At 47.4% G+C, this 18,098-nt stretch overlaps 1 protein-coding gene across 1 annotated transcript in view; it reads right to left on the reverse strand.

Moving 5' to 3' along the window:
• DPP6 (dipeptidyl peptidase like 6) overlaps positions 1–12,113 on the reverse strand; it is a 776,249-nt gene extending 764,136 nt beyond the window's left edge. Inside the window, exon 1 of the mRNA XM_032643847.1 lies at positions 11,862–12,113. Within this exon, the coding sequence (XP_032499738.1) occupies positions 11,862–12,113 (252 nt within the window). The remainder of the gene's footprint in view (positions 1–11,861) is intronic.
• Positions 12,114–18,098: the final 5,985 nt, after the last annotated feature.

An 18,098-nucleotide genomic window follows, 5' to 3' on the forward strand; every position in this document is an offset into this window, starting at 1 on the left:
ATCACTGTATCACAGAAAAAGAAGCTGTGATCGTTTTCTTTCACTTAAATTGAGAATTAGGTAATGCAAATTTCTAATCAAAAACAACTTATCGCATTGCTGTATTTATAAGAATCTCTTCTTCTCAAATATTTGCATGTTCCCTAATGGGACTACTTCCTTTGATAACCACAAAAAAGAAAAGAGAGAAAAAAGTCAGCAGAAACAGTTATATACAGAAAATTTAACTCATACTTTTTTACTGAATGATTCTTTAAATTCTATACTGCTTTACAATTTTCAAAACTTTCATGCACATGATTTCATATAATCCCATAAAACCCCCTTTTGAAAATCCCCTCCCCCTCACTGGTAACAACCAGTTTGTTCTCTATATCTGTGTCTGCTTTTCTTGTTTTGTTCACTAGTTTGTTGTATTTTTTAGATTTCACATATAAGCGATATCATGCACTATTTGTCTCTGACTTATTTTTAACTCGCACTTATTTTTAAACTCAGACAAAATATTACAAATGCTAATAACTATTACCCGTCTTAAGCAGGTCCTACAAAAGTAACTCCTACTGTTTCCTTAATAACTATTTTGTCTTCTCAACTGTTGCTTAGAATCAAACAATAAATGAAATCCTGAAAAGGAGAGAATTCATTTGCAGCCACTTGTAAGTGGCCACGCAGGAGGTCCAGAGTTCTAATTTCAGAACTCTTTCAATTAAAAAAAAAAAAAGGCTGGAGAAGTGTGATTATTCAAATAGACGCGAGCAGGGAGTTTTTTCAGGTGAGATGCCAATCCTTCACCCATTCCTTCAACAAAGACTTATTGAGCACTTTGGCTGTACCAGACGCTGTACCAGGCAACTGGATACAGCAGCAAACAAATCAGCCAGAGATCCTGACATCACTCAGCTACAATAGGGGGAGACAAAAATAAAACAGACGTAATAAGAAAATTATATAATGTATCAGCAGGTGATAAATGCCATATGGTAAAAGAAAAGCAAAGCAGAGCAGGGTGGGGAACATCGGGGTTGATGGGAGGGGGAACTGCAACTTTAAATAGGGTGGGCAGCGTGGACCACTGAAAAAGTGATGCTGAAGCAGAGACGCGAAGGGCAGGAAGGAAGGACGTTCGGCAGAGCCAGTGCAGTGCCTTGCGGTCGTGGCAGGGACCTTGGCATTTGCTGAAGGAGTGAGGAGCCTGTGCCCAGCTCCCAGCCTAGAAGCAGCTCTGACCCGGGGCAGGGACACCCAGAAGGGCAACTGTCTGTAGTGAGGTGAGAAGACAAGGACGTGCCTGGCCTCGCGGCAGGACGAATCGGACGGGGGCAAGTGGAAGCACAGCTCGGACGATGGTGGGAAACCTCTTCCCGGGTGTCTGTCAAAGGAGGAAAATGATTCTCAGGTGTCTGTAAGAGGGAGTGACAGACACCAGGGGCCAAAAGCGACCCCTCGAGCACTCCCCTGCTTCAGAGACACTGCGATGAACCCCAGGAGCACCCAAAGGCCAAAGAAGCAGACTGTGCTCTTCCTATGGTTGTGATGAAATAAAAGACCCACTGGAGCAGAAGCAGCAGGATTAGAGGTCACGGAGGGCAAGCGCAGGAACATCGGGATTCTGCCCAGTGCACTCCCTGTGCCCGTGGAAACAAACGCCTCCGCTTGATAGGATCTCCCCAGAGCTGCAGGACAGCAACGAGGAAGCATGTCAGTGATTGCATGTCCAGTAAGGATAGTGCCAGACAAGGAAACCAGACCTCCCTGCTTATCACAGTCAGCTCCTGTTGCTATAGAAACAGTGCCCCGTCTTCGACAGCATCCCCCTCTCCCTTTAACAGGTAACCAGTCATTTAGGGGCTGAATTTTCTGTCCATTCAGAGGAACTAAAAATCTGGGAGAAAAGAAAGAGAAACTAATGACACCTTTCTACGTATAAAATGGAGATGAACTGATCACAGGCAGGACAGGAATTGGAGAAAGGGTATCATGCTAGAGCTGGGTGTTTCTGATGACATTTCCTATCATGTAGATGAAAACATGCCCTCTTCAATTCTACGCTGTAAATATAGGCTCCGTGTAAAATGGATTCCAGAATGCTTGTAAAATGAAGAGCAGAGCATACAGCAAAGACAGAGCCTCAGGAGGTCGAGGCTGCCCTGTGTGAACCTCTGGTCCCCTACTTTTCCAACTTGAAAGGTCTCCAGTCAAAACCCCCAAAATCTCATTTCTAAGGCTGACCCTTAGCAACATCCTGACGGCTGCTTTCATCATTGTTATCTAGGAACCTGTCTGTCCACTCCTACTGCCCAGTCCCTCCCTCCCCCCCCACACACCCACCACAAACGCACACACTGTCTTTAGGAAATGGGTCCCTTCTTATCCTTTCCCGTCACCCAACGAACATGCTCCCAAAGACAGGAAATGAGGGAACTGATACGACTCAGGCACGCCAACATCTGTTGCCTTCCCTGGCCTCTCCCGTTGCGGAGCACAGGCTCCGGACGCGCAGGCTCAGCGGCCATGGCTCACGGGCCCAGGGATCCTCCCGGACCAGGGCACGAACCCGTGTCCCCTGCATCGGCAGGCGGACTCCCAACCACTGCGCCACCAGGGAAGCCCCATTTCAGTCTTTTTGAGAACTAAAAAGTTTTAAGAGAGATGCAGGAAGGTAGAACGACACTTCCTGTAGAAGTTTAGAAAGTGCTGGTTTTGCCCAGAGATGACGATGCAGTAGTCATGGTCCAGAAATGATGAATGGTGACTTGTCCACATGAACACGGATTGCCCTGTGCCCCTCAGCTCAGGCTAGGTGATACTGTCCTAACATAACCTCAGTGGTTTACAAACATAAGTTTATATCTTTCCCACTGAACGGCCACTACCTGGAATATCGCTCGTTTCTACGGCAAAAGGAAAGAGAGAGCACAGCAACTCACGTGCCGGCTCGTAAAGCGTCCACTTAGGAGAGCTAGCCTCACTTCCAGTCCATTCCAGCAGCCGAAGTCAACCACGTGGCCACACGCAACTCTAAGGGGGGAGAGGAGGACAATCCCACAGGTGCCTGTGAGACCCATAAACACATGAAGAGTAGCATCAACGACCCTCCCCCCGCCAGGAACACTTAGCTTGAAGCCCAGTTCGAAAACTCTGAGCCCAACTTGACTCCCCTGCTCCGTCCCTCCACCTGCACCCACTGGTGACCCCTCCGCATCCTTCCACCTAACGAACCACTTTCCTCATGTACGTTTCAGCTGAGCCTCTGTTCCTTCCGAAGGGCTGTTCTCGCCAGCACTGCGCTCTGGGGTGAGGCTGTGAACAGACGGGTTCACTGTGGATTCAGCGATTCGCCTGCAGCACACTTCCCTCAAACCCGGCACGGGGAACACACATTTGCAAATCGGAAAAGATGAAATGAACGTGACGAAGAAGACCTAAAAGTTCACCCGGGAGACTAGCTAGGTGTTCTGTAACGTAGCCAAGAGGTCCAGAAAATGGCATCCATCCTCTTCGTGAATGTTCCCGAGACCATGTGGCAAGGTGAGCGGGGACGAAAGTCTAACCTTTGAGGCAGCCTGAGGAATAAGAAGGGGCACGGGACCACACGTCTCCATCGACTTCAGATACCCGGAGGCAGCAGTCTTTCCTCAGAAGCCGTGGAGATGCTGGGGAAGGATGCACAGAAACAACAAGGGGCCCTGAACAAGCAATGCATCTCCAGGGCTTAGAGCCGTTCACATGGGGGTCGGCTACCTTGTGTGGGTTGCAAATATCTCGCAGTTCTAAAAGCAGATGAGATAACTTCACCTCTCAGGACGTTTAAAGAGGTTTCTCATTTTTGTTTTTAATTTGTAAATTACTGGATGGCATGTTGCATGAAGCATAGGAAGGGTTTGAGTACAGTTTAGAAAATTGAATGTTTTGGGGAAAATGATTAGGAAGACTGGAAGCCCGTGATTGTCTCCTGCATTCCTCTACCTCTAGTTTCTGCTTTACCCTCCCCCTGCTTCCCTTGTACAACTTCTTTTATTCCGAGTTCTTCAATGCTCCCTTACTCCATTCCTGTTCCCCTTCTGGCTGATGTCACCTTAAAATATATGAGGTGCACCATATATAAGATATAATGGATATATACAAGCCTATAAATATATCACAGATAATATAACGAAGAGCCCATGGCTGTACGAAAGTGGCTGTATTAATTCCAGTAGTTCTGTCTTTAAAATAGACCTTCCCAAATAGTAAACAACAGGAGATAGAAAGGATTAATTGGTCTTCTCAGTTCCAAATTGGGGAAGATGATAATATCACCTGTTCCATTTTTTTTTAAACAGAAGCGTATTAAAAGTGACCCCAAATCACCTAAGGTAAAAGCTGATATCAAATGAAATCTGAACACTAGAGAAAGTTAAAAATTGATTTTGACAATGACGGTGATGCCCTGGAAAATCCTTAAGTTCCTTTTGAATTAAAAGCCGTGTGTGTGTGTGTGTGTGTGTGTGTGTGTGTGTGTGTTTCATTTCCATTGGGCATGGTGCTAGGATGCTTTTAATGCATTCTAAATGCCTTCAAGGTGTTTATCTACGCTCTGAAGGGATGAGTGAAAGTAAAATTGTTAGTCTTTTTTGAGGGAACGACTGTTCCAGGACGGAGTCTCCCTCTTTCCTGTGTCCCTATAAGAGTCCAGTCCCTGCCAAGTGCTCATCTGCAGTGTTCAGCCCCCAATGCCTGCTGCTCTCAACTGAGATGTTCCCTAATCTGGGAGGCACGGTGTTCACCACCTGGAATTCCACCATCTGGACCTTGTGGGCTTTACTGGCTTCTAGTCTTCCTGAAAAATTACCTATATACGTTCCTCCATCATGGGACAAAAGTGAACACGTCCTGCGCTTCAGATGGATCTGGATGTTATTAGAAAACACAGAAAGAAATACATGGAGGAAAAAGAGTAAAACTATTGGGGAAACCCAGTCAGGGCAAAAATCGTATACTACTGTGGCGAAACTGTTTTTTCCTTTGGCAATTAGCATATCCATTTAGAACCAAAATAAGTTAGACCGTTAGATTTCATAATGTTCATACTTTTGAAATTCAGTGATATAATTAATTCCTCCACTCGATTACAGTACCACAGAGGACACTGAGAAGAACACAGGAGAGAAGGGAAGGCTGAGTTTCTCTGAGGTCCAGAGAACACAAGTGATTGGTGGAATATTATTCACATAATTACTTGTAGTCTTCTCATTTGTAAAATGAGATGTTATCAAATTTTTAAATGTTCTATTTCAGATAATTTCACGATGCTAGATCCTTCTAAAGATAAATGCTCCAAAAGTCATTAACCAGAAAGGTTGAGTGTGTTTTTGTTTTTTTTTAATGTACATAAAATCAAACCAGTGTGCTTAAAATGGAAGAAAATCAAAATATGGCACATGGGCACTCAATGCCCTTAACGCTAAACTTATTAGAATTTAATTTTTTTTTACTTCTTTATTGGAGTATAATTGCTTTACAATGGTGTGTTAGTTTCTGCTTTATAACAAAGTGAATCAGTTATACATATACATATGTTCCCATATCTCTTCCCTCTTGTGTCTCCCTCCCTCCCACCCTCCCTATCCCACCCCTCCAGGCGGTCACAAAGCACCAAGCCGATCTCCCTGTGCTATGCGGCTGCTTCCCACTAGCTATCTATTTTACGTTTGGTAGTGTATATATGTCCACGCCTCTCTCTCGCTTTGTCACAGCTTACTCTTCCCCCTCCCCATATCCTCAAGTCCATTCTCTAGTAGGTCTGTGTCTTTATTCCTGTCTTACCCCTAGAATTTAATTTTAAAAGGGTTACTGTACATATTATTTTTATGGGCAATGCTCTACGAAAGGGATCAATATTGTATGTTGCAGAGAAGCATTCCATATGCACTTGACAAATGTATTGTTATCATCAGGGTAATTAAAAGGAACAGGGTTATATACAGTAAGACTGTACATCTCACTCAGCAACTCCTGCCAGTTGCTTGCAAAAATTGAACTCATTAATCATTCTGACTCTATTAAAGGAGGGAAAGCTTGGGGTATGAAATAAAAAGCTCTATTTTATGGAGGAAAAATGTCCAAAGCCAACATCTAGAGAAAGTCCTGTCTACAGAGTGATACTAGGATATTAATCCCATGTGGGAAAATGAGTGGATTCCATTGTCAAAAATATAAATTGATATTATGTTATTCTAATACTCCAGACCTCCTTAAATCTACAGTTAACATATATAAGTAAATTATTTAAAAGTGTGCACTGGCAGGAGTAAAAAAAGCATGCCATATAAAATAGGCTGCCGTGCCCACTTCAACATACCTTACTGCTACACAGAACTCGAATCCACTGAGAAGGCAGAATGCTCATTTTTCGCAAATTCGGCTTTAAGCAAACATGTAGGTTTTTGGCTGACTCTACAGAGCAGAGGCTTGTTAACAGATTGAAATTTATTTGCTCTAATTCACAGTGGACAATTGACTCATCCAAATGAAAAAACTTAGGCTTACCCTGATTAATTTTTCAAACCAACAGATTAGCTCTCTGTTATGGTTCTCCCCAAGCCAAGGTAACTATGGAGGTGAAATGAGATACACGTAGTGGTGCTTTAAAAGATACAAGGTGCAGTGCGAAGGCACGGTATCTTTGATGCTATACTTGGTTTCACTCATCAGTCAACTAGCACTTAATCCTTTTTTATGTCACCATTCTTACTTCCTCGTAACACAGACAACTTTCCAATGATGACTACATGCTCTGTGCTGAGACAGTAAGCAAAATTTTGTATAATTTTGTTATCTGTACTTTACCAAAACATTCACAGAGAGACTGTCTTAGACAGTAAATGCTTCTCACGTGTTTAACATTGTTCTGGAGTGCAGAAAATAAACTTTTCATGAGGACAACTGTTGTGTCCAGCAGGGCATTATGATATGGTGTTATAGGGCATTAAACCCATAAGGATACCTCAAAGCTTATCTAGTGAAATACTTAACGTTATAAGAAAGAAATCAAGATAGTGGGAAAATGTAACTGTACAAGCTTATGTATATTGTATGCCACGCTCGGAGGTGGAAGGGGTGGCGGTACTAGAAGTAGAAATAGGGAGATTAGGCAGTACATTATTCAGAATAGGGAGCTGTAAGGAGAGGGGAATGACAGGCTTAGGGATATATTCTACGCGGATATCTTGGCAACACCACAGAAACGGTCTAGCGCCCAGCTGCTTGACATGTGGAACAAAAGCTGGGAAGAGAAATCAAGATGGTGACTGCCAAGGTCCTTCCAATTCTCCAGTTCTCCAATTCTGTAAAACAGGAAAGCAAATGATCTCCACAAGAGATGCTAGGACATGTATACCAGAGGATTAAAGCTACTTTAGCCATCTGCTAATGCAGAAGCTGTGAAACATACTCAGCTCCCTTTATCTTCATTCTAATTTATCCCATCACTAATTTATCTTAAAAAGAAAGCATGGAAGGGAAAGAATAGAATAGTGGAGACCAAAACCTTGGAGTGTAGGTTCCCCCAACCCCCTGCATGAGAGGGAGGAGGAAAGAATGATTTACCAAAGAATTCAAAGGCCAAGGTCAGAGGGAGACAGGACATGAATTCATGTGGCATCATGAAAGGCATCATGAGGCAAAAGTTTGAAGCGCAGGGTGACAGTCAACAGGAGGAAAAGTGATAACGACAAAGACTGAAGAGGAGCCAGGCCATTGTCTGAAGTAATTAAGGGGACGCTGACGACATTTGTGTGCAGTTTCTGCAGTGAAGACAGTAAGAATGTGGGTCTGTTGTCAAGCTAAATAAGGAAAAGAGGATCCTCGGAACAAGTTAGTGGATTCAGTCTTAGACCACTTGACTGAGAAGATGAAACCTCCGAACAGCCCTGTGACATCCCACAGCTGTTCTGTAGGTGAGTTACACTAAGCACTGTCAAATTAGTCATGAAAACAATGGGATCAAGCAGGTGGATGGAAGTTTCAGCCTTTTTCTCAATACGTTAGGAAGAGACTATGAACCTAAATATTTTTAAAAGCATTTGAAATTGGAGCAGAAGAAAGGAAGAGGGGACATAAACATTTCTGTGGAGCCATGCTTAAAAAACTTAAAGTTGATAGACTCCAAGGAGAAATTAACAGGATATTGGCATCACACCGGTGAAAAATCAAGGTGGAGAGGAAGAAGAAGGGCTAGTTGCTGCAGACATACAGGAAGATGAAATACAACAGGAGCAGTGACAGCATAAGCTTGATACACAGCATAAGCAGTGATTTTTGCTCGATCCCTGTTTCGGCCAAATTGCTGTTTGAAAATCCTGTTGTCATCACATTCATATTCTTAGGAAATCATATGCCACTAAAAATGAAGAACACAGGAATATGGTGATGTGGCCCCAACAAGACCGCTGCCCTGCCAGTTACCCATGTCCTCCTAAAGTCCTTTAAGAAATCAAAAGGAAATGCTCGAGCAGGGGCGAGACAGAGTTCAGTATTCTAAAAATAACTGAAGTTAATTTCTATCGGAAGTTACTAAATTCCATTAAAAGCCACTTCCAGCAACATTCCCTTTAAGAGTCAATTTATTTTCAAACCTACAAGAATGAATTTTAAACCAAAATAGCTATTGATTCCTCAGAGGGGTTTCCCAAGTCATTGACTTTCCCGCTGCGGACGCGCAGGCTCAGCGGCCATGGCTCACGGGCCCAGCTGCTCTGCGGCACGTGGGACCTTCCCGGACCGGGGCACGAACCCGCGTCCCCTGCATCGGCAGGCGGACCCCCCAACCACTGCGCCACTAGGGAAGCCCTAGTCATTGACTTTATACTTAAATAAATCTAAGATTGATGAGGAAACTCTAATAGAAAAAGCACTCTGGCTTCCCTTCTTTTTCAAAGTAAAACTTCACATTTTAAAACTGACCCACCCCAAGCACGCTTTTATGTAGTGCTACACAGCAGAGAGGTCCCTTACATGTGTAGTCGGTGCAGATAGGTAATGCATTCCCAGTCACCCGCCACGCAACTTCGGCATTTGACTTCTCTCTTCTAGACCTGATAACTACCTTCAATTTTATTTTGTGAACAAGTGCCCGTTCTCAGTCATATTCAGGCATGTGTGTGTACACACATACAGGGGTCAAGAACTACATCTTATTTCCCCGTTTCTGGATGGAAGGACGAGGCACAAAGTTCATTGGATTTTAAAGGTATGGTGTTTACCAGCATCTCAGTGACCAAGGTGGGAAAGCTGCTTCTGTTCCATGGAACAGACAAGCCACAGAAGAGCAATGACACACCAGCCTTCGTGTTGGGACTCCAAACAGAAGTGCTGAAGATTTCCTGTGCGCTAACGCAAAGGACCCTTCAGAACCTCGGACAGCTCCCACCTGTGCCCAGCGGACGCCCAAACTGCTGAAGTACATGTTTACGCGGCCGCCCCAGGATACACAGAATGATACGTAATGTGCGTCTCATCAGTTGTATATCTTCATGTTTAAATCTGAGTAGCAGGGTGATTACTCAAGATTGTCTAATCTTGACAAGGGCTGGTATCAGAAAAGCAGTTCTTATATCTACTTGCTTTAGCTAGCGCTCTTATCTTCAGCAAACAGCAGCCACTGTGCCTGGAGGAAAAGTAATCTGTTTAATGTGCATTTCTATCATTTAGCACATTTTTAGACGTAGTTTTTTCAATTCCGAATATTTTTTCTGAGAAAAGCACATAAAAGTTTTCAAGCAATTGATGCTACATTTACCCGTGTGTCATTGCTTAATCGTACATTTTAAACATGATATATATATATATATATATATATATATATCTCATAAGGATACGACATACACATACACCGTATTTATACCTACACCTACACACACACACCCTTTTTTGTATTTTCCAGGAGACAAAAAATTGATGTCAGGAGTTAATGAATTTAAATTACATATACTGTTCAGAGCCATTTCAGCAGAAATCATTTGCAGATGTTAAATTCATAATTTGCTCGTCAGTTCAACCCTTTGGCTTATCTGAGAAACAGTTCTAGACATATGTCAAATTGAAAAGGAGGAATATACGCTCAAAGCTAAGATGAGGAGAGAAAAAAAAAAAAAAGATGGGTGGAGATGATCTGAAACAAAATGCAGAAACTCTCCCCTTTCCTTTCCCCTAGCGACACCTAGAGCCTATTAGGAAGAAATTGCTCATGGTTTTCACTGCAAGCATAACACAATCCAACAGTTTTAAGTCAGATTTGAGGCAAAAAGCGCATCATTTCTGTCTGCACTGCAGCTCAGTGGTCTTCCCCAAGATTCTCAGGAGTTTAATCCTCCAGAATTTTTCAACTGCCCCAATGAAACCGCTCCTCAAGGATTCTGGCTCCTTGAACCTGAGAATTCATGCATTTCCCTCAGGACCTGACCCACTGAAGTGAGGGACATCTCTCTGATAGCTCTCTTTTAACCAGGGGAGTCTAGAAATAACCCAACATGAGAAAATCTCATGCAAGATCCGATACACACACGCGCACACACACACACAAATGAACCACACCTCCCACAAACTTTTGTCATGTCTATTACACTCTCCGCATCCTCCACTGATAAAACAAAACAAAAACAACCAGTTCATTGGATTTTAAAGGATTTTCAAGTGATCCCAGGCAGGACATGTTGAATGACCACAGCCTCCTGCTGAGGGCACGGACATGAACTGCCGGGAGTATGTCGGGGTAGGCCATCTGAGAGGCTTGTGCGAGGACCTGTGCCCAGGTGCCCCCAGGTGGGAAACTCTCAGAGCTACACACAGTGAGCTCTAGGACCCAACACAGCCAGCCAGGGGCTGTACCAGCCAAGCCAGCCCTGCCTGCCTGCCTGAGAGCTTGTCTGGGATTTTTCTCTCTTCTTTCTGGGAAGAGAAGGTCTCCGAAACATCACTTTCCTCTCTCCGTGGCCTTCCCTGGCCCTCTGAACAGACGGACAGTATCAACAGAGGCGGTTGAACTCATCCATCTCTGTAGCCGGCTGGTGTCCTGCCTGAGTCATCAGTTACTAAGGCGATATGCAAATCCAACCTTTGAAACCCAGGCTGCCAGCCCCATGAAGAGTAAAAAACGTGCTGCCCGAGAAGTTTTCAGCTCACACAGCCTAAGGTGGTTGCTAGTCCAAGGCTAGGTGTGGGCACAGGCAGGGCCTGACTCCCACCAGCAAAAAATGGGCTGGGCCCTGGGACAAGGGCTTGGGCCTCGGATGCTAGCGCTTTTATTTTATTTTTCGGAAAAGAACACCACCACCACCAGCACTGGGGGGGAGGGCGAGGTGTTGGAGAAGTGAGTGAAGGGACAGCGCCCCGAGGTGAGGATTCCAGTGAGAGGTGGGAGGGGGGAGAAAAAGAGCCTGGGACAGTCTCCTCCTCGAGTCTTAAAGCAGACAAAAGAAAAAAGAAAGAAAGGAAAGAAAAGAGAAACCAACTTGTAAGCACAGACAGATCGAATTCCCTCCTTGGCATCCATAGCACCAAGCAGTTAACACCAAGCATCCACACATCCGTGAACCCCGAGCCAATTCCACGCCCCAGCAGCGCAGCTCCACCAGCGCTGCTCTCTCAGCGCCACCAACTCCTGGCCGCCGCCGCCGCTGCAGACAAGGACCCGCTCCAGGACGGCGGTGACCGAGATCCGCGCGAGGAGTGTATTTGCGGGCGCTCCCGGGAGGGGTGGGGGAGGGGTGGGGAAGGAGGGCGCCCCAAGACCATCGCAGACGCGGCGCGGGCGCGTCTCCCCCGGGCTGCCCGGAGCCCCGCGCGCCCACCCACCCACCCACCCACCCAGATGCTCTTACGTCCTCGTCGTCACAGTCGCTCTGCGCCTGGTACTGGAACCGGGGCCGGCCGCCCGCGCCGCCGCCGCCGCCGCCGCCGCCGCCGCCGCGCTCCGGGGGCGCCGCAGCGGGCGCCTGGGCTCCGAGCGGCTTGGGCCCCGCGCCGTCCTCCTCGGGCCCCTGGCCGCCCAGGAGGCGGCTCGCCTCCGGGGGCGCCGGGAAGGACCGCGAGGTGTTGATCTTGCCCGTGAACCTCTGGTACAGCGAAGCCATCGGTCTCCGCGCGCTCTCGCCGGCTGTCTTTGGGGCGTTTTGATAATGGCTTTTCCCCTTTCGGGTTCCCGCTCCCCACTCCCGCCGGGGGAAAAGGGGAAGAAGAACAGGAGGAGGAGGAAGAGAGGACGGCGGCCGCGCGGCCGCTCCTCCCGCGCGCCACTCTCAAGTCGCCGCCGGGCGACTGCCTGGCTCAGCCTCCTCCGCCCCCTCCCCCGGCGGCTCGGCGAAGCCGGGGTCTGGGGGTGTGTTCCCTCTCGCTCGTCTTTTCTGCTTTTCAACTCCTTGCCATGGCCACGTACGGCCTGCTCAAAGCCATCGACAGAAAGAAGACAAACAACAAAAAAACATAAAGGGAGGGAAGATGCCTAGGCCCCGGCATTTGGCACCCCGCCTAGAGACCAGCGAGCATCCAGAGCGCATCTCCGCGCCCCGCCCCCGGCCCCCCGCGCGGCTCCTCCTCCCCTGCTCTCCCCACGTGGCCCCTTCACACACCCCCGCCCCCGGGAACTGCGCCCGGGTGGCCAGGGCTGGCAGCGAGGAGGCGGCGGGGCCACGCAGGTCTTGGGTGCGGGCTAGGCGCAGAGGCGCGGTGGGGGCTCTGGGGCTCCGGGCCACCGGGAGGGCACACCCGGCGATACGCGGGGAGGGAGCGTGCGAGAAGAGGCCCGCGATGGGGAGGGGCGTTGGGGGCACCGAGGGAGGGGGCTGTCCCCGAGACGCCTGTCCTCGGCTCGGCGCGGGGCTGCGCTCCGCGTCCACGCGCTCGCACCGCGCGCAGCTGCAGCCCGGTCGCCCTCCGAGGCGCTCCCCCTCGTGTTTCCTTCCCAGCTTTTCTTGCCTCACGTGAAACAGCCACGGCCGAGACCCCCGGCGGACCTGGGAGTGTGCACGGGCGTGATGGAGAGCAAACTACGGGGCTGCAAGGGAGGGGCCTCGGGGGTCACTGTCTCTGACGAGCCCCCTTCCCTCCCAAACCAAGCTCTTCTCGAAAAACAGATTCCTTTCCCTTCACCCGGTCTCAAAAAGAAGGCAAGGAAAAGGTCACGGAAGGCCAGCGAGGGCCGGCCTGGTGGATATGCCTTCAGAGCAACTCAAACGCTCCTCCCCGTACACCCCACGCATTTGTCTATATCGCGAACTCCATTTTCATTTTCAACAAATGCATCACCGCCAGCGGAGGCTAAAGCATTTGTGAGGCCGGCCACTTCTCCAAAGCTTGCTCCGCGCCGCCCCCACCCCCTCCCCTGAGAGGAACTGAGAGCGGAGATACGACACCAAAGGGGCGCACGGGTCACTCCTCTTGCTGCAGTCAAACGTGCTCCAGCGCCCCTGTGTGGAAAGACACCAGCTGAGCCTCGGCGCCGGGCTCCGACTCCAGACCGCAGGCGGCCTGTCTGGTTTCTCCCCTCCCTTTCCCGGGGTGGATTCCTCCCTCCTGGCCTCCGGGGACTCTCTGTCCGGCTGGAACCCGCGCCCCCGTCTTTCTCGAGGAATCGGGGCGCTCTTCCTTCTAGTCTCCTTGTCCCCCCCCCCAACCCCGTTCTCCTTGCGCTGCCCTTTCCCTCTTGTTTGCAGCGCTTCCGGCTGCGATGGACCTGTCCCATCCTGAGCCGACGACGAGGAGCCCAGACTCCGGAGGGAGGGGCCGGGTGGAGGGCTCGCACCTGCCCCGGCACTTCGCTGCCCCTTCCACTCGAGGTCGACGTGGGCATCTCCGCCTTTACCTTCCAGCGGTGCTTCTGCTCCGCCACGGTTTCCGTGACCATCGCAGAAAAACGGGCGAGGCCTCGGCCACTCAGAGGGCCCTGGCGCAGGCTGCCGGCCTTTGCTGGATCTGAGTCCAAGGCCATCTCCTGGCACCACTGTCCAAGCCCAGAAATCCCAGAAAAAGAGACCCAGCTGTTCCTGGTCCTAAAAATATTGCCTCTTCCCGCTGTGTCCTTAACTTGGGGAGAGAAACCGAACGCAGGTGAATAAGTCTCCTGGGAGAGGACCCCTTCCAATCCTTTCTACACTCTTCCCAAGCTCTCAACCTAGCAGGTAGTCTTGTTTCAATTAAAATTTATACCACACCACCCTCTGCTTAATCCACTGTGGTTTCCTTCCGCTAAGAAGAAAAGCGCATCTTAACCGTAGTTCGAAAACGTTTCCTTTACAGAAACTATAAAAACACGTAAAATCAGTATCTCGATAGCTGGGAGGCTCCCCGCACCACCAAAAGGCCTCTTACATAGGCAGATGTGCCAGCCACAGATCTGGGGGTGCCAGAGCATCGCTGCGCCGCTTGACTTTGAAGACAGAGGCAACAATTACGAGGACCATAAAGCTAAACTTTAAAAGTCATCACATTTAGATAAATAGGAAACCTTGCTCTCATCCCCCCTCCCCTGCCCAGCTGTGCTTTAGATCCTTGAAGCTGCCTTTCCAAACCGACTTAAAAGGAAAGCCCCCGCTGCCCACTCTGGCATCTAGATCTGACATTTCACTAAATACAGATGCTGTTAGGGTCTTACTTATGTACTATACATACACACATATATATGAAACGTGCATGTATATATTTACACAAATTCTAAGAAGTATGATAAAACTATTTCTCGTACCAATACAGTTTATACAAAATAGAGTGTATGGAAATAGTTTAGCTATCATACACAATACTTCATAGAGGTGTGTGTACAAAGGAGAACAGATTGAAGAAGGGAGATAAGAAAGGCACACATACCCTCACTTTTGAAATTATATTCTCAAGTGAGCCTGTAGGTCTTCCAGTTACAATCTGGTCAAAGTTAAAAACCCTAACTAAAGGATTCAGACAAGATGCTAAGCAGTTTTTATTTAAAATTATTCGTAAAGTGAAAAAAAAGCTCTAAAATTCAAACAACTGGGGGAAGAGCTGAGGTACAGATCTGTATTAACAGATCCAGGGCCCATCAACTGACTTAAAAAGCATCAGGCTACTTTGCTCCACCTGCACACTGAACACAACTCATTTTAAAGGATGCTCTAGACTTTCGGGTGTGAGTCTGTGCGCCCACGTTTGCGTGTATGCACTCACACAACCAGATGTGCCTTAAACTTTGATACACACATTGCGGTGTCTCTTTGGATGGACTGTCAGGACTCCGAAGTCCCTAATGCAAAGAGGAAACTAGCTAATATTTTGGGATGAATGAAGCCACTCAACTGCAGAGAATCACAAGCGGTAGCACTGTATGGGTGTGTAATTAATTCACTTACTGCCTTCAATAACCTTTGCAGAACCCCATCCTCTAAATGAGGAAAAAGACCCTGAAGAGGACCAGAACTTCCCAAGGGGCGTGTAAATAGAGGTGCAGCGCTGCGGAAGGCAGCCTGCCAATCCGAGCCCTAACCCTTCACTCAACCTTTAACACCTGAACGTGCTGACTGCGCTCTATTGAAGCAGATCTCCATTCCCGCTCATTGGTTAAGTATGGGGAACTATTTTCCAAAATATTTTGTGGGTTATTTCATATTAAGATTTTTAATTCCTCCATATGGCTTAAAACCCTGTTCACCGACCCATTTTTCCATCTAGTTTCATATTATTTATTCCCTGTTTATTAAATAAAAGTGGGAGTGTGTGTTTATTTTCCCTGAAACCAGTTGACAGAACAAATATAATTAGGCAGATGCTACAGAAAGAGTGGATATCATTTTTTTTAATGACAATAAAGGGAACTTTTTGGTCGACGTGCAAGCTCAGCATCGTAAAAACACCCAAAGCCAATTGAGCCCAGCAGCCTAAGCATTTTTATTACCCAAGAGGTTTTCTTATTTCTAGGAGAGAATTATGCCCTATAGTTTACTTCCCCTTCCTCTTGGAGGAGAAGGAGGAGGGAAGAACCCTGTTTAAGATATTTATTCTTTTCCAAACACTGATATTTGGAGAAATGCAATGGCCAATTTAGCATACTCGGACAGAAAGGCTTCCCTAAAACACTGGGCATCAGCGTTTTTTAAATATGAACACATTGCATTCATACAGATGGGGAGAACTAAAGCAAGTATTTAGGTAGCTTGAGAAAATACAGTACTAGCTACATAAATACAGAGCAAAAACCGTCTCTTGCTCTCTTTAAAATAATTATTTCTTTGCAAGATGACTACCAATACGGGTCTGCGTGGTAAGACTTCTTTACAAACAGGCAACGTCCAGCACGAGAAAAAGGAATTGCCACTCCTGGCTTTAGCACAAAGTTAAAGTATGAATTAACTTGGAGCTTTCCAAACTGATACTTACAGATTCATGTGTCTGAAAGAGAAACATGTATTTTAACCCAACCAAAAGGCTTATGCTAAAATTAACACAGTTAAAGGTTAATTTCCAGCAGCACACTTCCCTGTATTTTAGTACTGACGTCACGCATTTGCCTGGTTTTTACACACAGTTTGAAACACACGTACAGCTACCTGCCCCAGCAGTGGCTGCTCACACGGACGTGGTCATCAACACACGCGGTAAAGCTGATCTGGTCACCAGGTATATAAAACAGCCACGGATTCAACTGAGCACACATTTTCTTCTTAGCCCACTGGGGCTGCGGGAACCCACCCTCCCTTCCTTTAGGGATCCCCTCCGCCCGTGGACACTGGACCGTGACCCACTTCCTCGTTCCTCCCATTTCTCACCCTCCTTTCTTCCTTTCCTTTTTCTGCTCCTCCGCGGCGTCTTGCTCTGGACCAGTATCAGGAGACAGTATATTTTGCTTCTCTCTAAAAATTCCTTGCTGCTCTCTGAATATTTAGAAGACCTCACCTTCCACTGCCAATGATGCCTCAGAAATGATCTAAATAATCACCTTCTAGAGGAGGCACCAACCTCTGTCTGTTCCCATTGTCTGGCGATTCAATTACAGCTCGCACCATGCTTTCCAAGGCTCCTAAGATTTTTAGAGCATGAGATACAGAAGAGAGTCTGTTGTTCCTGTCTGTCCCTGGTGATCACTGGAGAGCAACCATGTCATCGGCTGAAATGTCTTCATTCATATATCACACGTCATTAGATTAAAAGGGAAGTGGCTCCTGCTCTGAAATGCCCCCAGAGGAAAGGATCGATGCAATAGAAAAGAAGAGACAGAAGCAGGCTCATTCAAATGCGGGGTCTTATTCAGACAGGAGAAAACGGAGCTAGTGCTTGCTGATTCATTCATCCTGCCGTGTAAATTCTACTCAACTACAGGCCAATGGACATCGTTACAGAAAGTGAAAAATCTGGCTCCACTAGAAACCACTCCAGTTATAAGGCACAGAAGGGGATATGATGTATTCCTAGAATGTACGGCAGGACTGAAATTTGGGCAAGGCTGGGTGTGCGGCAGATTTAGTCCACCAGCCAGAAACAGCATAAGAAGGTGAGCTAAGCCCCGGGAACTGGCGCCCAGGTCCAGGCACCACGTGTTCCAGTGCATCCTTGCATCTGCCTTCCACACACAAAGAGGCAGGAGAGAAGAGGACCTCCTCTACACAGCAAATAGCGACAATGAGATGCCTTAGAGAGTCAGGGCCAGAAGCCATCCCTGAGGCGGGTCAGGGAGGGGGAAGGGCCACCTGCTTCCTGGACATCTGTTCGGTCAAATTTGCAAAAGTCTCTTAAAAAACCCTGTCGCTCTCCATCTTGCCCTGTGTCAAACCCTGCCGGAATTAAGACCATTCCTTTGAGTTCAGACATTGTCTGGAATAGCATCAATAAAAAATATTTAGGAAACAACAGAGATCTGAGTGAAAAGAAAAACAAACAAGCCTCGGCTGTGGCACAAACACCAGAAGACACACCACCCTTTCAAGCGTGTAACGGGGCAGTTCCAGCAACAGCGTCCTCTTCCAAAGGCACAAGGGCAGAGCTGGATGTATGACTACATCTCCAAGCCATGAGTTTCTGTGTCCTGATGATTCGTCTTTAAGGTTAGCCACTATTCCCATATTCAGAACTGTGATGGGCTGGAATGTTCAGAAGATATC

Source organism: Phocoena sinus, chromosome 9 (assembly GCF_008692025.1).
Source record: "Phocoena sinus isolate mPhoSin1 chromosome 9, mPhoSin1.pri, whole genome shotgun sequence".
Taxonomy (NCBI): domain Eukaryota; kingdom Metazoa; phylum Chordata; class Mammalia; order Artiodactyla; family Phocoenidae; genus Phocoena; species Phocoena sinus.